At 35.4% G+C, this 24,014-nt stretch overlaps 1 protein-coding gene across 1 annotated transcript; it reads right to left on the reverse strand.

Moving 5' to 3' along the window:
* Positions 1-6,570: 6,570 nt before the first annotated feature.
* LOC115217969 lies at positions 6,571-23,320 on the reverse strand. Its single transcript, XM_036507943.1, has 7 exons — positions 23,095-23,320; positions 20,740-20,833; positions 17,392-17,621; positions 17,176-17,287; positions 13,659-13,700; positions 9,920-9,983; positions 6,571-7,162 (listed from the first exon to the last, which is right to left on the reverse strand). Exons 3-7 carry the CDS (start codon positions 17,437-17,439, stop codon positions 6,856-6,858), a joined length of 573 nt encoding a protein of 190 aa, XP_036363836.1. The 5' UTR covers positions 17,440-17,621; positions 20,740-20,833; positions 23,095-23,320; the 3' UTR covers positions 6,571-6,855.
* Between the last annotated feature and the right edge of the window lie 694 nt (positions 23,321-24,014).

Genomic DNA, 24,014 nt, shown 5'->3' on the forward strand with positions numbered 1-24,014 from the left:
AAATAATGATATCCCATCATCAGAGATGAGTTAACCTGTCTACCGATGTTAGTTGCTTTTCCCTACTGCTTATATTATTTGATTCTGCTGATTTCTCGTGACTCTTTTTTTTCTTGTTATTCTAAGCAGAATAAAAGCAGTATCAAATATTATTTTCCTAGATATTTATCAGATATAGAAAAGATAAAATTGTGTTCAATTAATTTGCTAAATTTTAGATAAAATAGGAAAAATTATGAAAATATTCCTGTAAATTTGTGTGGTATTGCATCATCTTCAATCTGCTAAATAGAAAAATTGTATACACAATGGAATATTTGATATTTGACTCCCAGAGATATAGTCCACAAGATTTGTGATTTGTATCTTATAGCATGAATATCCTTAAACAAAACACTTCATTATCCTTGTTTCTCTTTCCTTCCCTCGCTTTTATTTGTTCTCATTTCATTTGTTTCTACTTGACTTATGTATTGAAATTACCTCGCTTTCAATTATGCTAAATTAGGAAATTAACTGACATCAAAGATCCTGTATGGCTTATGCTTCATTTCATTGACATCATAATGCATTATACTTGTATTAACCCACTTCACCTTGACACACCACAAGACAATCTCTTATTGTTTCATTGTTGAAAATTAACATTTTCCTCTTTATTTGTTTCTTTCAGGATGCTTAACCTAACATTAAGAGGGCTTAATGGTAAACCTAACAAAGTCGAAAATTTTAGTAAGTAGGAAAGAAGGCATGACCCTGGTACCATCTGGGAAATGGCCTTGCTCAATATACAGAAATAGAATAAACATAAGCTTCATACATAATAGATACACTGAAGCAATATGTAGGAGTTTACAGGAAATCGTTTCTCTTAAGTGTCCAGATGGCTTAGGACAAGTAGGTGATAGCTTTTATTCCTTTGAGGATGTTATTAGCAAAGAAGGCAGCTGCTTTGAAAGTATAGTAGCAAAAATAAGAACAGGTCGGAGAAAGTTCAGGGAGTTACCACCATTGCTGACAACAAAGGTCTTTTTCCTAAGAGTGAAGGGTAGATTGTATGATGCTTGTATTAGAAGTGCAATACTGCATGATATTGAGACATGGGCTTTGAATTCAGAGGATTAGAAAAGATGAGGGGAGCATGCTCTGCTAGATGTGCAATGTGAGTGTGCATGAAAGACACAGGAAAAAAGTGAGACAAAATTGGGCATTAGACGTATCAGATGGTGTGTGCAAGAAAGATGATTGTGCTAGTATGGACATGTGATGCGCCTGGACAAGGAGAGCTATACAAAGAAGTGCAGATTGCTAAATATGGGTGGAACTTGCAGAAGAGGGAGATACAGAAAGACATGGGATAAAGTAGTGAAGGCTGTCCTCAGGACCCTAAGTCTCACAGAGAAGCTGACAAAAGGCTGGAATGTCTGACAATATGAGGTTCTCAAAAAGACACACCCTCCTCAGTGAAACTAAGTCTAGAAAGTGCTATGTTTAATATGCTCTCCACCCATAAGTTACAGTGATTCACCCCCACCTTTGAAACAATGTCTCTCTCTCTCTCTCTCTCTTTCCATCTTTGGCCAAATGTATCATCATTATTACCCTGCTGCCTCTTTCTTCCTCAATTCATGGCTCATCAATCATCCATTCTTCAAACTGACCCAATTTTTACAGTTTCAATCTGCCTCTCCATACTCTCATCTCCTGCTCCCATATGCAATCTCGTAAATCACCCACCCACCCACCAACTTCTGTTCTACTTTTGCCTTGTGGGGAACACCTGGGCCTCTATTCACCATTATCTCTTTGAAGGTCCAACTGTTCAATTCATTTTCTCTTTTTCCCTGTCTCCTGCTAAATGTGAGAAACCATACAGATCCCCCACAAGAACCCTACTCTACTCTCCCTCTCACTCTCTCATGCTTTAACCCCTCATCTAGCATAAAGCTGACCACCACCTCCCACCAGGTTTCATTGTCCTGTAAGCTATATAGGAACTTCACTAGAGTTGGTGTCATAATATGATCAGTGCCATACTTAAACTATGATGGTGGAAGTTAATTTTGGTGTCATATCCATTATAAACTTACCCTCTAGTATTAAATATAATAAAATCATGGGATATTATGTCATATGGTGAATTGAAATGCATTGCATGTTATGGTACATGGTGTGCTATATGTAATACTTTTCCATGATAACTCCTGCCTATTTAGTCTGACTTCATCATATTTTTGGTGATTACACTATTTTCCTTTCTAAGATGTTCTACCCTACTGATCATATTAAGTTTTTCATCAGAACTAGAGGATAAAAAAATTACATGCCTATTGCTATTATTGTAGCAGAATGAACTTAGGGAGAAAATACCTCAAATATAAATTACTCCAAATTTCGACCAGCCCACTCCAGACCAGTCTATTGATACAACCTACACCAACCATTCGCCAGTGACAGCAATAATCACCAGCATCTCCTAAGCCACAACAACAATCTCTAATTGTAGGCAATTGACTACATCATCATCTCCCACTGCTGGAGGTAATTTTTCACTAACTGCCAGGTCTACAGAGATCAACTCAGCAATACCAACCATTAACTGCCGACTGTGACACTCAAGTTGAAGTGGGCCCCACCACAAAGTACCAGGTCCGCCTTAACTCATCCTGTTTCTGTGATCCCAACATCACTTCTACTCTTACACATTATATTGCCAATCACTTCAACACTCTGGTCAAGGATGAGACCAATAACTGGGATCTCTTTAAATCAAGTATCAACTAGTCTGCACTTGATGTCTTGGTAAACTCAAGACCTCTTTCTAAGTGACCCTGAATTTCATAGCAGATGCAGGAGAGAATCAACTGCCACTACAAGGCTCACCAGCACAGTAAAATGAATAAGTACCACCACCTCAAATGGATATGCAACAAGGCCATCACAGATAAGTGGGAGACATTCTGGACAGAAAAAGCCAAGTGCCTAGAGGCAGCAGCAAAGAACAGCATCAGCCACATGTTCAACATGCTCCGCAGAGCTCGTGCTGGTCCCCAGTACAAGATGAAAAATCTTGGATTAATATGAGGACAGAATATGCTCAGAAAACTACTTTATTGGGGACAGCAAGGATTTTGAGACAGTTTAATGTTAGGTCTCATGTAAGAAGATACTGTTTGACCCTTGATCATAGGTCGTTTCCCACTCTTACAGAATCAGCCAGAGCAAGTGAAATCAGAAGCTCTAAGGAGTGTATTTACAACAATACTAATAAATATATAAATGCATAAATAAATAAATAATAAATTTAAACAGGAGAAATAATTTAATTTTTTTTTTATTCTTAATTTAAGAATAATGAGAAATTGTTCAATGTATTAGTTATAAAATTATTCATGACATAATATATTATTCAAATTTTATTGGTGAAAGCATCATTGATTGAAAGAGTAAAAAAATAATTTCCAAAACTTCTTTAAACAGCCAAATTGTTAAACATGGACATTTTATTGTCATGAAGAAAGAAGGCTACGAATAACCCGCTTTTTTGCCTGTCCTTGTAATTGTTGTTTCTCTTGTCCACTTTTGTATCGTCGATCTGTCTGAATGTTTTTAGTGTCCTCTATTGCATTTTTGTTCAATTTTTATATTTATATATACATATAGCAGCGTACATACACACTTGTGCTCACCTTATAGTAGGTGTGTATCTAAATTTTGTATGACTCTTACTCTATCTTGTAGTCCCCTCTCTCTGTCTTCCTTTTTTCTCTCTCCTCTCTCACATTTCTTGGCCCTCTATTTCTTTAACGCCCACTATTTCCCACTTGTTTATTTCCCCTGTACCTTTTTCTTTGTCTGATTATTTTTCTAATCCTTCAATCCTGCTGCCCCCTACCCATCTCTCCTCCTTCCATAAGACCAGTGTCCTGGCCAGCCATGATCTTTCTTTCTTGGCCTGACCATCAACTGCCAACACCTCTTATGTCCATCTTCTATGTTCCTGCCTTTAGGCTCTCCATACACACCAGCTCAGTTTGATTCGTTCTCAGTCGAAAGACACCTGTTGTTATTTCTTTTGTTTGTATTCGTAATTGTGTACCATGTTCTCCGTTTTTTGTCTTTGTTGTCGTACACATTCGCTAGCTTTCTTACAACGGGGTCTAATGCTCTTAGCTTAGACTTTTTTGGAGGCAACCAGATCGAACCACCTCAAGTGTAACTGCCTGAAATGGTCATGATGCCTGGTACTTGACTGAAGAAAGAAGCCATGAATGACCTGTCTTTTTTTGCCTGTCTTTCTAACTGTTGTTTCTCTTGTCTGCCTTTGTATTGTTTATCTGTCCGAATGTTTTTAGTCTATTTCTTTTTTTTCCATTTTCATATTTGTTTTATATATATATATATATATGCATATATGTATGTATCAGTGGCATATAGTAGTTGTCGTATTGGGTGTGCTGCCACACCCAATGCAACAATTATTGAAACCAAAAATCAATATTTTGTTGCAAATTAGGGTTTAAAGAAACTTTGCAGTTAAATATTTTTTCAGGCTCCGCAAAGCAATTGAAAATTTTTTAAATCACTATTTTTGGTTGAATTTTAAATTTCATGGATTATAAGTTGTAACAAATACATATTTCTACATAGAATGCAAAACAGTAAGTATAGTATCCTTAAGAGGTTGCATGCCAAATTTCAATACAACTGGCTAATATCTTGAGGTTCCACATTGACTAAAAGAGAATGGGTGTGTGAGCTTCTCTCCAGTGCCACTGCAACAGTCATTGTGTGTAGATGTATGTCGTACGTGTGTGAAGTTTTCTGCTTTGTACTTTGACTTTAGGCCATTGCATTAAAATTAATGATCGTGTTAAATTTAGTGTTGTTTACATGTAGTGATGACCTCATAAGCCAATAATACATCTTGGTATTGAATGCCCAATATTTGGTACTCCATGTGATCTTAGCGAGCAAGTTTTGTCAACTTACAAGTACATACTAATGTATTTTTGATTTGAATGAGAAAAAGAAAAGAATGTAGTTGAGAGAGATCCTTCAATTAAACAAATTGTCAAGATTGTTGCAGAAAAGATAATTCTTCTTTGGCAAAAGACATCAATCCCTTGAGCTATGATTGAGTCAGTTAAACCAAAAATCTTAAACTTTTATCCAAAGTACCAAGCATTACTAAAATCTGTGAAAAGTAGAAAAAAATGTACCATTGTTTCAAACAGAATGTAATGTGTTTAAAAATTTTATTTGACAGTTCCTGCAGAGGCAAAAAAGTACCACAGAGAGAACACGATTTTCTATATGATCAACAGACAAATCAAAAAATAATCATTGGCAGAATAGATCAAGCAGTATCTAAACAGAATGTTCAGAGGTTGATTATAAAGAATCGGCCAGATCACAGTCACACTTCTACATCAGCAAAGGAAAGTTTAAGATTTTCAGTTTAACTGACTCAGTCATAACACAAGGGATAGATACCTTTTGCTAAAGAAGAATTATCTTTTTTGCTATAATCTTGACAATTTGTTTAATTTATTTTAATATGTGTGTTATTTAGACTGCATGTAACATATTTGGTGAGGTAGTATTAAAAATAATATGTTAGTACATAGAAATGATAGATAATACTTATAGTACATATAGAGTTATTTTCCTCTTTTATTTCCCAAAATCATTTCTGTTTTTTCCCCTCAAAAGTCTATTTTATCTCTCATTATTATAATTAAATAACTTATTTATGTCCCTTAATCCCTTATATGTATATTTTTCAAATACGTTATAGTATTTTAGCAAAATTTCAATGTATAATATCTCTGAGGTCGGCTTTACCTTTCATCCTTTCGGGGTTGATAAATTAAGTACCAGTTGCATACCAGGGTCGATCTAATTGACTGGCCTCCTCCCCCAAAATGTCAGGCCTTGTGCCTAGAGTAGAAAGGAATGTATAATATCTCCTCACATGAACTTGACATCCTTATAAATTATTGTTTATGTTTGAATATTTGAAAACACAGTCGTCACCTTGATTTATTTCATTGTTCAACACCTGAAAGTACACATCTACTTTTGAAGATATCTGACTAAATATGGGCTTTTTTTTACATCTAAAATAGTTTGAATGCTGATAATTCAAACTTAAAACCAGACTGAAACATATGTAAAGTTAATTCTTTGCTTATTTCTTTCATTGATCCGATCCCTTCATATCCTGAATCTTATATGTAATACTTTCTGAATGTGATTTCAAATAAATTTGACCAAGTATCCACAATATTCTTTTTTCCTCATTTTCTTTTATTAAATTTACATTTATACATATATATATATATATATATATATTTAAGTTACAATACATGGATTCAAGTAATCTTGTAGTACTCATAAAAAAGCACTATTTTGTAGGATTTTTTACATTTTGCATTAACCCTTTAGTGTTTAAACCGGCTATATTCGGCCTGAATATTCTACTCATTTTATGCTCAAACTGGCCAGAACCAGTATCTCACACCTACCCTGCAATGTCATTCTAAAAACAAACAATTACATCTTTCAAATTTTGAAACTACAAGATAATATCAAATAAATTTTTTCAATTGTAAATGAATAAGGATTACTTATGACATATTAATTTGAACGCTAAAGGGTTAATGAAGGCATGCAAGATCTTAGAAATTTTCTTATTGCTAAGTAAAATTTCATCAAATTGTTTCTCTGTAATTTATGACTCTGTGTGTGTGTGCGTGTGTGATTAGTTGTGTGTAGAATTGTTCAATATCAGGATTATCAACGAGATGAGGAGGGGTTTCTATCTATAGCACTACTTTTTCATCAATGTCATCAAATTGCCGTGATGTAATACGCTGATCCTGGATTTTGGTTTTCATATGGACCCCCAGGGTTTTGCTGTAGAGAGGATAATTGAAATCCAATTTCTTGGTCATAAACTGAGTCTGGATTTTGCGCGGCACACCGGATATTCTCTTCAGGAAAGGTTTCATAGACTTCATAATCTTGGCCAATTTCATCAACTTGATCAGCTTGGTCGATTTCATCAACTTTATCAGCTTGATTGACTTGGTTGACTTGACAGACTTGATGAGTTGGCATGTAATCTTTGCTTCTTTTGTTTTTGAGTATATTATATCTGCAATAGACAATATATGTGTGGTGAAAGGTATGTGTGTGGGTGTGTGCACATGCACACCTGTGTGCGTATATGTCTGTCTGTCTGTATGTATGTACAACTAGATGAAAACATCTCTCTCTTTCTCTCTCCCCATTTCTCACTGATTTTTTTGCCCTGTGCATACAAACACCCACTTATATGTATGCATGCATATTTGTGTAAGTGTGCTTGTGTATGGGAATGCACGCTTGTTTGTGAGTATATATATATATATACAAAGCCCAATATGCCCATCATGAATACCCATCTGATAAGGGTACACCAGATCTATGCATCACAACCATATGTGTACAGCATGTTGATCTCATCAACATAAACAATACATGACCTTGCAGGTAAGGTCCAGTTAGAATTTTCTTCAGGTTGAGTAGCCTATCCTGCTCAAAAGATCCCCAAATAAGGTTTTTTTAAGGATGAACAAAACACCCATAGTTCCGGCGTGAATTATTCAAGCACCAAAGAATTCCCCTCAACACATGGCTATGATGCTCCCCCATTACTTCTGCTCATGATTAGAGATGCACATATTGTCAGCCACAAAAGCAAATAATGCTCAAGTAGTTAAGATCAAGCAACTGACGAGCAAATCTGTGGTATTGAGCAGAATATTTGCTGTAGTCCATCCTTTATAGCAAGGCAAAACAACATACATTTTATGATGCACAAAGGAAACGTTAGATCCTATTTTTTGATTATCTGGTTCCTACTCAGCACTAGAGTAATGTGAAGTGAAGTGCTTTGCTCAAAAACACCACACACCACCCAATCTGGGAATTGAACCCATCATCTGACAATCATGAATGCAACACACTAACCACTAGGCCATGCCTGATTGAAATCTTGAAAACTATTTCTGAGACATGCTCTGCAACAGCATCCTTTCTGTACATGGTGCATATCTTCCTGTAGGTTTCTGCTACTTTTCTTGTCTTGATTTTTAAAAATAAAACAGCGTGAGGTGTTGATAATTTTTGTTTTCAGTCTCCATTTTCAGAGTAGTCCTGAGCATGCAAAATACATCCTGTTTTCTCACAAGTTCACAGACTGAAGTTAGATAATCTATAATGATGTAAAGCACAAAATATCGCAAGGGAAGTGCTGCAAACCACCACAAACAACCTCCAAAGCAGGACTTTGCCTAAAGAAGATTATGTTTTCAGTTAGGTGGAACTGGAAAGATGTCATCTTTTATACGCTACTTTGGACAGATAGGGCTATCAATTCTGATGTGTACCATAACCAGCTGGACAAATTAAATGCAGTGATCCACCAGAAGCATCCAGCACTTGCTAATCATTAGGGTAATGTCTTTCATTAGGACAATGCCAGACTGCACACTTCTATGTAGACATGACAGAATTTACTAGGGATTGGCTGGGTTAATTTGCCACACCCTCAATATTCAAATATTGAACTGGTGCCTTCAGATTTCCACCTGTTTAAGTTTCTTCAAAATTCATTAAATGAACAGACCTTCAACTCTGAGGAGAATGTAAAAATTCATCATGAAAAGTTTTTATGCTAGTAAAGTCAAGAAATTCATCGAACAAGGTATAATGGATATTGGAAGATACTGGAACAAAAATATGATTATATCATTGATTGAATAAATCATTTTGTTTAAAACTTGTGCCTAATTTTTGATTAAAACTAGGCACAAGTTTTTTGGCCAATCCAATATCTATATCTATATATATAATATAACATGATATGATATGATATAATATAATATAATATAATAATAATGTAATATAATATAATATAATATAATATATATTCATATATTGCTGTCTGGTTTATGCATTGTCATCCTTTTTCTGCTGACTGCCTTTGAGGTCAGTCACATCTGTTCTGTCTCACCACCTGGCTGGTTAAAATTTTCCCTTTCCTTTTCCCTTGAGCTAGCTTACTTACACTGTCTAATAGGAGAAAGACTCTGCTTTGTTTTATTTTTGTTGTAATTGAATAATTATTTTCCTTTGGTCCATTGTATATGTATAATTCTATTTCTTGTTACATTCGTTTGATAGTTGAAAGACCCTGTCTGTTTGTCATTTCCTTGTGTTTGTATATGTACATTCATTTGCCTTGCTCAGGGGCTTAATGACTTCAGCTTAAGCCCTTGACCCAACTGGTTTCAAGTAGTATTAAAGAGAATCAGACCAAACTATATGGACATTCTAGACTCCAATTGAAGAAGCAATTGGCTGCGAATGATCTGTGTATCTTGTTTTGTACTGTTTGCTGTTGTTGTACTATCATCCTTTTCCTGCAAATTTAACTTTGATGATTTCCGTTTGTTGTGTTTATTACCTTTGATTTATATATATATATATATATATATATATATATAACGGGAAGCTTTATGAAAATAAACAAAAGACGAAGGCAGGTGGAAAACAAACGAACAATTGTATTAGTATGGCGCTCAGGAAATATAAATAAAACAAGTCTTTAACGTTTCGAGCCTACGCTCTTCACAGAAAGATACATAGAGAGAGAAAAACACAGAAAGAAGGAGAGAAAAAAAATGCGTGCAGTAGCTAACGAATCAACATGATGCATCCTACACACATGCACATACTTTGGTAATGTCCCATTTCCTGTTCTTTAAACAAACACACACACAAATTCAAACACATATATGCACATAAACATAAGCCCACACACATATAAACACAAAAAGGAAATAGATTAATAATATACAAGCTTTACCTGATACAGAGTATGATGATGATGATGATCAAAAATGACGTGAGGACTGCAAAGAGGCCAATAACTAAAGAAGAAAACAATAAGATACTCAATTAACCAACAGTTTATGTAAACTTAAACGGAACCTAATATATGTAACTTAATAATCAAAAGCAAAATTATCTTCATTAAAAATTACTAATATAATTAAAAGGAAATCTATAACTTTTTGTGATAATTGCTGTCAAAATAAAAATTGATAAAGAATTGAATGGAGACATGCTTTAGGAAGAGAGTCAGGTTATTGGTAAGTATGGAGCTTAACCCTCGGTATGTTTTGTCTTATTAGACCACTGCAGTAAAGTATAGTGATATCTGTTCTAACTAGATCTCAGATTCTTTCTGTTACATTGTACCATTAGAATTTTTAAACAGTTTGTTGAAGTAGTCTTTATTCCTTTTGAAGATTATTATTAATACAAATGATTTTTCTTTCAATAATGAGTGTAAAATTTTTAACACTTAAATTCCTATACTATGACACTATACTACAAGTAAATAAACAAATTTTCACATTGTTCCAGGTTCCACGTTCAGTCCCACTACATTCCACCTTGGGCAAGTGTCTCTTACTATCGTGTCGGGCCAACCAAAACCTTACGAGTGGATTTGATAGATGGAAACTGAAAGAAGCCTGTCATATATATATATATATATATATATATATATATATATATATATATATATGTTGATGATGATGATACAGTTGCGGCCAAAATGTTCAGAACAGCATTGTTTTCAACAGAAAAGTAGGTATAAGTTTTTATCAAAGTTGTTTTATATTCTGTAATTTTCACACACAATAAATACAATATTAATTGTTATTGTCTGAGATTTTGGTGTAATTTGAGCGGATAATACAAAAGTTATGGATGATTTAGTGATTTACTGCAAAACCCATGGCGGCCAAAATGATCAGAACGGTTGCTTTTACTCCGTGTTTTAGTATATTTAACTGGCGAACTCTAATGTTTTGAATTTGTTTACGTGCTGGTTCGTTTATTAAACATTAGTAAGAATATCTGCAGTGTACTTTGTTAATATAATGCCACTTACTCCATTACCAATTCGTCAGCAGATTATTAAGCTTCGCAAGAAGGATAATTTAAGTATTGGGTCTATTGCAAAGATTGTTAACAAGTCAAAAAGTGTTTTTCATGGTATTCTTAAGGTCTTCGATGATTGTGGTTCATGTAAAGCAAGAAAGTCTACAGGTAGGCCAAGAAAAACGACCAAGAGAGAAGATTGTGCTATGGTAAAGTTGGTTAAAAAGGACAGATTTAAAACTGCTGCTGCTGTTTCTCGGGAAATGAGCATTGTACTGAAGAAAACGTTATGTCGAAAAACTGTGTTTCATCATTTAGTTGAACATAACCTACAAGCAAGATCACCTGCAGTGAAGCCACTGATCAGCTCCAAAAATAAAAAGTGTCGTCTTACCTTTGCAACCGAACATGTGTTGTGGTCTCAAGAAAAATGGCAAACGGTGCATTTCAGTGATGAATCTAAGTTTATGTTATTTGGCTCAGATGGGAAAAGGTACGTTCATTGAAAAGTAGGTGAAAAATTGTCGCCTAAATGCCTTAAGACTGTGTTAAATTCAGTGGAGGAAGTGTCTTGATTTGGGGAATGATATCTGGAGATGGTGTGGGCTCTTTGGTGCGATTACATGGAAAGGTAAATGCAGGAGTTTATAGACAACTTGTAAAAGATCATGTCTTGCCTGTGCTGAGAAATTCAACTAAGCGACCACCCATATTCATGCAGGACAATGCCCCATGTCACAAGGCTAAGGTGGTCATGAACTTCCTCAAGGCTGAAAAGGTTATTATTATGGATTGGCCTGCTCAAAGCCCAGATCTCAATCCTATTGAAAATGTGTGGAATATTCTAGGAGAAAGTTTGAAAGCCAGAAATCCTAAAACAACCGAGCAATTATGGAATGCCCTTCAGGAAGAATGGAATAAGATCACCTAGCAAGAAATTGAAAATTTTATTTCCTCATGCAGTCGAAGATGTCAAAGTGTGATTGAAGCTAAAGGGCTTCACACTAAATATTAAATAATTCCAGTATTCTCTGTCATTTTTGATTATTTTGTTATGTTTTCAACCGTTCTGATAATTTTGCCCGCCATAGGTTTTGCAGTAAATCACTAAATCATCCATACCTTTTGTATTATCCTCTCAAATTACATCAAAATCTCAGACAATAACAATTAATATTGTATTTATTGTCTGTGAAAATTGTAGAACATAAAACAATTTTGTTAAAAACTAATACCTACTTTTCTGGCAAAAACAATGCCGTTCTGAACATTTTCGCTGCAAAAGTATATATATATATATATATATAAATATATATATATATATATAGGTGCATGTGTGTCTTTGTACATTTCCAGCCACTGCTTGACAACTGGTATTGGTGTATTTACATGCCCATAACTTAATTCAGCAAAACACACCGATAGAATAAGTATCAGGCTTAAAGGATATTAAGTACTGAGGTCGTTTAGTTTGACTAGAATTCTTCAAGGTGGTGCCCCCAGCATGGCTACAATCTAATGACTGAAACAAGTAAAAGGTAAAAGGTAAAAGAATTCAATAATAAATCTCTGAGCGAGATATAAACAGTAGCAGCATGACATCGTGAAGTATATTTGCCACCTAAATGTGGCTAACCCTTAAGGGTTGATGCTACTGACTCGAGATCAGTGACTTTTCGTCACAGGAAAAAGTATATATTTGCATTGAGAATCATTTCCCATTGCCAACCGGTGGTTGTCATAAGCTGATGACAGGTCAATACCCAGAAACTCGGGTTCATATGTATCACGTCAGGCTGGAGATGGGAATGATGACTTCCCTTTGCAAATACTGATAGAGCACAGATAGTGTGTCAATAGCCAGCTGGAGGAGATGATTTTCTGGGGCTACAAACTACAGTAGCATCGACCCTTAAGGGTTAACCACATTTGGGTGGCAAATATACTTCATGTAAAAGAATTCATTCTGAAGAAAATGAGAAACTGTCTAATGTAAAGGAGAAAACTCTAATCCTTTCTCAATCAATTTGTTCTTTCACAGAATCATTACAAAGCTGGACTTTGACTTGGACAGTTTTCAGTATGATATTAAGAGTTAATTAGATATTTTGGTGTGGGTGTGTTACTACATTAAGTTTGTTAACCTCACTTAACTCTCTGTCCTTCATTCAGATATTCTTAGTGCAGTTATTAAACTGCAAAACATCAGCTTAAGAAGGACAAATTTATTCAACTGAATTCTTCATTATTTCCAACATTAATTAAAACAAAGACTATTTGAATAGTAATGTGGTAACAAAAGGTTAAACTCATTCAGATATTCTTGATGCAGTTATTAAATTGTCATTAAATTTAGAGTTGAGTTTTGAGAAAAGCCAGTTTCTATTGCTATCAAACAATGATATGATGTGAAACAGATTTTCAACACTTGACATTAAGTGGATACCATTCCAATGATAGTCAGAGAATAATTAAAGAGTCTCTAACTTCCTAATATCCTCTCAAGGCTTCAGTTAGTTGGCGCAGTGCTATAATGAATGACATCTGCTCTTGGTGTTGTGCAATGGGACTGAAATCAGAGCGATGAGGTTGCCAAATGAAAACTTGATAAACAAAAATTATGAGATGATACATGAAAAAATGAAAATAATTACCTATTATTATGGAGACATTTGTTTCATTCCTGTGTAGTTTCTCTGAAAAGTAGACAAAATATTTATTAGAAATTGGCAAAAATATCTCTGAAACACTCTAACACAATTATTGATCTGAGAAGTTCAATCCTGTTTCATGTAAAGATTGTCCATTTCAATCATTGATGCCACCAATTTGGGAGAACCATTCAGTTTATGATAAATTCTTGGAAACAAGAAATAGTTGATGACAACATCAAATGATGAACAGATAGCTAACATCATCATCGGCATCATTTTGATATCAACTTTTCAATTCTTGCATGGAACAGATGGAATTTATTGAGGCAGGTTTTCTATGACTAGATGCTCTTCCAGTTACCAACATACGTGTGTGTTTGTGTGTGTGTATCCAAATATATTTACACACAGATGTGTATGTATGTGTGTTTGTATAAGATGGCTGCTTATAAATGCCAAAACCTTCCCAGGCGAAGAATGTACCACAGGCTGGTAGTTAGTGACTTCTGGGTAAGGGCTAAATGGTTGCCCAGAAAACGACCAGCAAGGAGAAGAAGGGTCTGGAGACTTATAGATCTCGCAAATGGACAGAGATTTAGAGACATATTACTCGAAGCCTTTGACGAAATAGAAGGGGATATAGCTTCACATGGTATAGAAGACAACTGGAGGTTCCTACGGGACAACCTGCTAAGGGCCACCGACCAGATCTGTGGATGGTGCAAAGTCCCCTCTCGACCCAAAATAACGTGGTGGTGGAACAATGTTATTGACAGGGCTATTAGACAAAAGAAACAGGCTTGGAAGAACGGTGGTAGCAGGGAAGTGTATCAGACTGCCAGATGGGAAGCTAGGAGGTAGGTTTATTTAGCCAGAGGGGAAGCAGATAAGAAAAAATTGGCCAATGTTCTGTGCTGCAAGGACGAAAGACTTGAGGTATTTCGTGTTGTAAGACAGTGTGTGAGAGAGAATTGTGATGTGGTAGGAGAGAAATGTGTTTGCATGGATGATGATTCACTTGCGCTAAATGAGGATGCAAAGAGAGAGGTTTGGAGATGCCACTATGAAAGGTTCCTGAATAAAGAAAATGAATGGGAGAAAGAGAGTCTGCCGAATGTCGACCCAACAGAGGGATCAGCTATCCGAGTTTACAGTAACTTGTAGATAAAGCAATTAGAAGTATGAAGACAGGGAAAGCCCCAGGCCCATCGGGAATTACTGCAGAGATGCTCAAAATATCTTGCAATGTCGGCTATTGCCTAGTCACCCATATAGTTAACCAGGTGATACACGAAGGACTCATACCCAATGACTGGTGTAGCAGAATAATAGTTAACTGCGACAAAGGTAAAGGTGACTCTTTAGATACAAATAATTACAGAGGTATCAGTTGGATCAGGTAATGAAGGTCACGGAGAGGGTCATAGCCCAACTAATTAGGGAGAGAGTCAGTCTAAATGAGATGCAGTTTGGGTTCGTGCCAGGGAAAAGCACCACTGATGCCATATTTCTGGTAAGACAGCTGCAGGAGAAGTACCTAGCTAAAGATAAGCCCCTGTACCTGGCTTTCGTTGACATGGAGAAAGCCTTTGACAGGGTGCCCCGATCCCTTATCTGGTGGTCAATGAAGAAACTAGGGATAGATGAATGGTTAGTGAGAGCGGTGCAAGCCATGTACAGGGACGCTGTAAGTAAGGTAAGGGTTGGTAATGAGTACACTGAAGAATTCAGGGTAGATGTAGGGGTCCACCAAGGGTCAGCCCTCAGCCCCCTCCTATTTATCATAGTACTCCAGGCAATAACGGAGGAATTCAAGACAGGATGCCCCTGGGAGCTCCTCTATGCTGATGACCTTGCTCTAATTGCTGAGTCACTATTAGAACTAGAGGAGAAGTTTCAGGCGTGGAAACAAGGATTAAAATTGAAGGGCCTTAGAGTCAACCTAGCTAAAACCAAAGTCCTAATAAGTAGGAAGGCAGGTAAACCACAAAACCCTTCAGGTGAATGGCCCTGCTTGATCCGTAGAAAAGGCGTAGGTAGAAACTCCATAAGATGTACCCAGTGTAAGCTATGGACACATAGGAGGTGCAGCAATATCAAAGGGAGGCTAACTGGGAAGATAGATTTTGTGTGTGGCAAATGCTCAGATGCTATGAACCCTGAAACTGTGCAGAGAACAGCTTCTGTCACATTCCTGGGAGAAAAACTAGAAGTAGTTGATAGCTTCCGTTACCTGGGTGATCAAGTCAGTAGTGGAGGAGGGTGCACTGAAAGTGTAGCTGCTAGAATAAGAATATCTTGGTCAAAGTTCAATGAGCTCTTACCTCTGCTGGTGACAAAGGGCCTCTCGCTCATAGTAAAATGTAGACTGTATGACGCATGCGTACGAACAGCCATGCTACATGGCAGTGAAACATGGGCTGTGACTGCTGAGGACATGTGTAAGCTCGCAAGGAATGAAGCCAGTATGATCTGATGGACGTGTACTGTCAGTGTGCATACTTGACAGAGTGTAAGTACCTTGAGAGAAATGTTGGACCTAAGAAGCATCAGATGAGGTGTGCAAGAGAGGCATCTACGCTGGTATGTTCATGTGGCGAGAATGAATGTGGACAGCTGTGTGATAAAATCCCACACCCTAGCGGTTGAGGGAACCTGCGGAAGAGGTAGACCCAGGAAGACCTGGGATGAAGTGGTGAAGCACCGCCTTCAAACTTTAGGCCTCACCGAGGAAATGACTAGTGACCAAGACTTTTGGAAATATGCTGTGCTTGAGAAGACCCAGCAAGCCAAATGAGACCATAATCTCGTGGCCTATGCCAGGGGCGTTACCAGCCCTCTTATGCGTACCTTTTCCTTCTTTGGACAGTAAAACTCTGCTTGCAAAGACCTGTTGAGGCAAGTGAAATCAAAGATTTAAAATCAGAAATCAAAATCAAATTTGATGACTGGCATCCCTGCTAGCGGGGTGCAAAAAATGTCATCATTGACAGAGCGGCTAACTGGCTTCCATGCCAGTGGCACTTAAAAGGCACCATTCGAGCGTGATCATTACCAGTGTCGCCTTAAAGAACATCATCCGAGTGTGATCTTTGCCAGAGCGACTATCTGGCCTCCATGCCGGTGGCATGTAAAAGACACCATTCGCGCGTGATCGTTACCAGCATCGCCTTACTGGCACCTGTGCTGGTGGCATGTGTAAAAGATTCGAGTGAGGTCGTTGCCAGTACCACCTGACTGGCCCCATGCCGGTGGCACGTAAAAGCACCCACTACACTCTCGGAGTGGTTGGTGTTAGGAAGGGCATCCAGCTGTAGAAACTCTGGCAGATCAAGATTGAAACCTGGTGCAGCCATCTGGTTCGCCAGCCCTCAGTCATTCGTCCAACCCATGCTAGCATGGAAAGCAGATGCTAAACGATGATGATGATGAATTGAATGTATGTGTGTGTCCATATATACTGATGCTGATAACTGGCATTTAAAATGAACAATATTTAAGTATGACAATTTCAGACCTTTTGTTATTCCTTTTGTTATTCGAGAAAATTTTGTCACAGAGAAATTCTGATATTTTCTTTCTACATTTGTTTTGAATTGATACTCCGAGTAATTGCTGATCACACTTATCTGAAATTATAGATTTGAAACATCAAATTCACTTTCATAAAACATGCAATGTGCTTGCCTATAATATTTAAATATTTTAAAATATGTATAGAAAATATTTGTACTTCATTGATTCTCAGAAGTTTATCCAAAAAGTGGAATTTTAATTTCATGATTTCATTTTTCTCATATGTCTTCAGATTAAAATATTTGATATAAGTATTTCCATAAGGATAAACATATTTCCATTGTAAATTTCTAGTGAAAGAAGAAGATAGAGTGTCTTGAATTATTTCCACATCGAAATTTCTTTCATGTTCTTCAGGAGAAATAACTTTCAACAACCAATTTTTGCCTGAAATATAAATTTAGAAAATAAGTCTTTTAGTGTGCGTGCTTATGTATGTATACACACGCACACACATGCACACACACAAACACACACACATTTTGTGTATATATACAGCGACTTCCTAAAAGTCTATACTCAATTTTCATTTCTTTTTAGATTTAACCCATTAAAAATAATCTGTAAACAAAATAAAATTTGTTCTAAGTGCTACTGGAAGTTTAGGAGAGAGTTTTAAAACAGATACACTATACAATTTACCATCATTGTGAACCAATTGGAACTGTTCAGAATATCCACAAGAAATGTTCCAGAAGACTGGACATTGTCGAGTCCCACAAAGCAAGAAAGGGCACTAGAAACATATTGCTGGAGTTCCAGAAAATCTCTGGCAAGCAAGTCATGAGGCGTTTGTTTCAAAATCAAGTGTTCACATTTTCAAGCACTGTCAGTGGAAAAGTTACATTCCAAGAATAGTCCATGTTCTCGAGTGGAGTTTTATGAGTGGCACTTGGTAAGATGTGTAGAAGAGGTATTCTTTCCAACAAAGATTGGAGTGACGAGGCTACATTTAAATTAAATGGCCTAATTAACAACCACAACTGCACCTATTAGGGACCTGAGAATTTAAATATTATAGAAGAATCTCATGTTAATTTACTAGGAGTAGCATTATGGTGTAGCTTATCAACAAAAGGATTCATTGGACCATTCTTTTTTTGACAGTATTGCAATTGGTCCCATTTACTTGAACTTGGTGCAACAATCTGTCATACCAAGCATTCAAGGAGACTTTGAAGATGTGGAGTTTTATTTTCTGCTAGCTGGGGCACCCCAACACTTCCATAGTTATATAAGAGCCTACTGGGATGACATTCTGTCAAACAGGTGGATTGGAAGAGGAGGTTCTGTAGAATATCTTCTACATTCACCAGACCTCACTCCCTGTGACATTTTTTATGGGGATACTTAAAAGATAATGTCTACAATACAAAATTAGCAGCTATTGATAATCTGAGACTAGACATTGAACAAAATTGTACACAAATACCAAATGAAATATATTTTTGATATGTTGCAACTTCATAGCTCCAAGTTATCAGCAGTGCCTGGGGCAGAATGGTCATCATTTTGAGAACAGGCATTCATAAAAAAATTAAATATTTGAAATCTAAGCATCTTTTTCCTTAAATTTCCTTAATTTCACATTTCTAATGCTGCCTTGAATCATTACAAAAGGGTTAACTCCCTTCTAATAGCTGTACCACATACACTGGCCAAAATAAGTTTCAGAGCAATGATGATAGTTCTATTCCTTCATTAATTCATTTTTAACAAAGCTGTATAAAATTATTTTACTTTTTACAGTCTATGTAGAATTTTTTCTCTTTTGAATGATATAAGTGTTATATATCTTTCTACAATTTGAATAATTTTAATGCACAAAATAAGTTTAAGACCATACCAACATTATTTTGTTTAAATTGAAAATTTACAGCAGAAATGATCAATGAACAAAAATTTATTATTAGTATCGAGTTCTATGTGGGATGACGTTAGCAGCTGGGGAGCTGACCGGAAGGGGCAGGAGGGACGCGCACGCAGGCAGGGCAGGATTCGGCCTTTTTCAATTGACGTCACCGAGCGAGTAAGACACGTGAGCAATTTGTTAAGGTAGGGGAGAAGCAGCTGCTATTTCTAGTGTTTGGGTTGGGCTGCGTTGAAGGATCTATTATCGCTGAAAGGTCTTCGTTTGAGCAAAGAGAAGGTAGGTGCCTTTATTTCGAATCTCTCGCATACACCACATTCTATAGCCATTATTTTCAATTACAGCCTTACAACGGTGGGACATGGTGTTCAACAGTTGAGCACAAAATTCACTTGGAATGTTCTGCCATATTCCTTCAATAAAATTATATAATAGGGACAAATTTGTTGGTTTTTTTAGCATGAATTCCTTTAGAAACATAATTCCATATGTTTTCTATCAGATTCAAATCTGGGCTCTGTGGAGGCCACTCAATAACCACCATATTAATGCACTCAAAATATTGCAAAACTTCCCTAGCCTTATGAACAGGGCAATTGTCCTGCTGGAAAATAGATCTCCTTGGCATCTGATTATTTAAATATGGCAGCACATTTTCATTTACTAATTGCAGCTAACCTATACTGTTCAGTCTGCCATCAACCTAAGTTATTGATTGTAGCATACACCATTACCCCACCACCTGCTGCTCGCATGGTTTTCTTGACACATTTAGGATGGAATTCTTCAGTTGAACGGTATCTAAAATAAGTCTATCCATCTGATCCAAAGATACAGAAGTGGGATTCATTGCTCCAAAATCTTTTGGCTAGTCTTCGGCTGTCCATTCAATATGGCTTTTAGCAAACTTCATCTGCTTCTGCCAGTTAGTCGCAGAAATTATCAGCTTTTTTCAAGAGATCCAGCCAAACAGTCCAAATTTTTAGACTGTTTCTGACAGTTTGTGGTGTAAAGTTCATGTCAGTTTCATCAGATAATTGCTTGCAAACGTCCACTGTTGTTAGCATTTGGTTACCTTGAGAGAGCCTATGAATTCAGCAATCCATCTATACTGTTGCTTTTCTTGGCGTACCCATTTTTTGCCAATCTTTGTATCGGCTAGTGGCTTGATAAAGCCTCCATGCTTGAACACAAGCCATTTTACTGTGTCCTAATTGCTTGCTAGTGTTCACAAAGGACACATTTTGCTGATGAAGCAGCATGATCTTCGATCTAGTGATTGGGCTGATACTACAACGCTTTCCCATAGTGAATTAATGTGTAACAATGTTCAATTATTAAACAAAGCAGTGCAGTACGACCAGCCATATGACCACACATTTATTTAGCTTATTAATTTGCATAGTTTTGGTTTGGTCTTAAACTTATTTTGCCAACAATTTCTAACAATTTCATTTAATTGCATATTAACATTATTTGAATTGTAGAAAGATATATAATACCTATATCATTCGAAAGAGAAACAAATTCTACATAAACTATAAAAAGTAAAATAATTTTATACAGCTTTGTTAAAAATACATCAATGGAGGAATAGAACTGTCATCATGATTTAGTTGTTCAATGAAATCTTACTTTTCTGTAGTTTACATGAATATTTAGCTGGGATTGTCTTATGTATGTTAACACAACCGTATTCTTCTTTAGTATGTATTCTTGTCAAGACAATCTGAAAAATCATAATAATAATGAAATTATTGTATACAGTGCTCAGGTATACCACCATCATAAAAGAAAATTTCAAGCTGATTAGTTTTAATACATATTTAAATTAACACAAATGTCTACATTGATAGAAGAGCAGTTTTTGACTTTATGAGTCTGGTCCATTCATTTTATCTGCGTGAGAGAGAGGACTTTTGTCATTATACACACTCACACACACATGTGCATACACACACATATACACATGCATACACATTCAGGAACACACACACACATGTAGACACACACACATATACATATATGAAAAGTGAGAACATTAATTGTGAATAATAACCTACTCAGACTGTGGTGTACCAATCCAACCCATGCCAGCATCAAAAGAGGTCATAAAAGGATGATAACAATGATAGTGGTGGTGATAATGATGATGATGATGAGGATTATGTATCTTCATACACACACACACACACACACACACAAACACAAACATACTCAAATACATACACACTGACACCTACACAATATAATTACTCCAGTTAATGAGGGAAGCCTCTATGTGATGAGTTGACTGTCTATAAATAAATGTCAAATCTCCTTTAAATCACATTAGCTGGTTGGTGTTACGAAGGTTATCCAGCTGCAGAAACCATGCCAAATCAGACTAGAGTTTGGTGCAGTCCCACAGCTTACTAGCCCTGGTCAAACCATCCAACCCAAACCATGGATAATGGACGTTAAATGATGATGATGTTGTACTGTCTTAGAAAAGAAGGACACACTGAATAAAGGTCACGAGTACATACATCTGGGAAATGAACATGGTGGTCATAGTTGAATGTATTTGAATCTAGGTTCACTGAATCAAGACTGATCAGGGCTTTAACAATAACAATGACAGTAAATAAATAAATAAATAAATAAATCTTTAATAGCAAACAGAATTCAAGGTAAAAATTCTTACTTTGAATATGTCAAAATATTTGCTACTGCCTTCTTAAAATATAAAAGCAAACACAGAATTCAAAAAGGTGAAAATTCTTACTTTGAATATGTCAAAATATTTGCAACTGTCTTCTTAAAATATAAAAGCAAACAGAATTCAAAAAGGTGAAAATTCTTACTTTGAATATGTCAAAATATTTGCTACTGCCTTCTTAAAGTATAAAAGCAAACAGAATTCAAAAAGGTGAAAATTCTTACTTTGAATATGTCAAAATATTTGCAACTGCCTTCTTAAAATATAAAAGCAAAAACAGAATTCAAAAAGGTGAAAATTCTTACTTTGAATATGTCAAAATATTTGCTACTGTCTTCTTAAAATAAAAAAGCAAACACAGAATTCAAAAAGGTGAAAATTCTTACTTTGGATATGTCAAAAGATTTGCTACTGTCTTTAAAGTATATTTCAGCCTCACCAATGCCTATTTTTCCTATATTAGTAAAAGCAGAGAATGTCGGGAGATAAGCTAACTTTTTGAATGTTAGACTTTGTGAAGAATTTGTTCCACTGCCAGTCACTCCAACAGATATCTTTATTTCTTCTATATATTTAATTAGTTTGGATAGAGAGCTTAGTTCTATTTTCCACTCAAGACAGAATTCAAAAAGATGAAAATTCTTACTTTGAATATGTCAAAATATTTGCTACTGCCTTCTTAAAATATAAAAGCAAACACAGAATTCAAAAAGGTGAAAATTCTTACTTTGAATATGTCAAAATATTTGCTACTGTCTTCTTAAAATATAAAAGCAAACACAGAATTTAAAAAGGTGAAAATTCTTACTTTGAATATGTCAAAATATTTGCAACTGTCTTCTTAAAATATAAAAGCAAACACAGAATTCAAAAAGATGAAAATTCTTACTTTGAATAGGTCAAAATATTTGCAACTGTCTTCTTAAAATATAAAAGCAAACACAGAATTCAAAAAGGTGAAAATTCTTACTTTGAATATGTCAAAATATTTGCTACTGCCTTCTTAAAATATAAAAGCAAACAGAATTCAAAAAGGTGAAAATTCTTACTTTGAATATGTCAAAATATTTGCTACTGTCTTCTTAAAATATAAAAGCAAACACAGAATTCAAAAGGTGAAAATTCTTACTTTGAATATGTCAAAATATTTGCTACTGTCTTCTTAAAATATAAAAGCAAACAGAATTCAAAAAGGTGAAAATTCTTACTTTGAATATGTCAAAATATTTGCAACTGTCTTCTTAAAATAAAAAAGTAAACACAGAATTCAAAAAGGTGAAAATTCTTACTTTGGATATGTCAAAAGATTTGCTACTGTCTTTAAAGTATATTTCAGCCTCACCAATGCCTATTTTTCCTATATTAGTAAAAGCAGAGAATGTCGGGAGATAAGCTAACTTTTTGAATGTTAGACTTTGTGAAGAATTTGTTCCACTGCCAGACACTCCAACAGATATCTTTATTTCTTCTATATTTTTAATTAGTTTGGATAGAGAGCTTAGTTCTATTTTCCACTCAAGACAGAATTCAAAACACAGAATTCAAAAAGATGAAAATTCTTACTTTGAATATGTCAAAATATTTGCTACTGCCTTCTTAAAATATAAAAGCAAACACAGAATTCAAAAAGATGAAAATTCTTACTTGGAATATGTCAAATTTTTTTTTTTTTTTTTTTTTGAATATGTCAAAATATTTGCTACTGCCTTCTTAAAATATAAAAGCAAACACAGAATTCAAAAAGGTGAAAATTCTTATTTGAATATGTCAAAATATTTGCTACTGCCTTCTTAAAATAAAAAAGCAAACACAGAATTCAAAAAGGTGAAAATTCTTACTTTGAATATGTCAAAATATTTGCAACTGCCTCTTAAAATATAAAAGCAAACACAGAATTCAAAAAGGTGAAAATTCTTACTTTGTATATGTCAAAATATTTGCTACTGTCCTCTTAAAATATAAAAGCAAACACAGAATTCAAAAAGGTGAAAATTCTTACTTTGAATATGTCAAAATATTTGCAACTGCCTCTTAAAATAAAAAAGCAAACACAGAATTCAAAAAGGGGAAAATTCTTACTTTGGATATGTCAAAATTTGCTACTGTCTTTAAAGTATATTTCAGCCTCACCAATGCCTATTTTTCCTATATTAGTAAAAGCAGAGAATGTTGGGAGATAAGCTAACTTTTTGAATGTTAGACTTTGTGA

This window comes from Octopus sinensis, linkage group LG12, assembly GCF_006345805.1.
Source record: "Octopus sinensis linkage group LG12, ASM634580v1, whole genome shotgun sequence".
Classification (NCBI taxonomy): domain Eukaryota; kingdom Metazoa; phylum Mollusca; class Cephalopoda; order Octopoda; family Octopodidae; genus Octopus; species Octopus sinensis.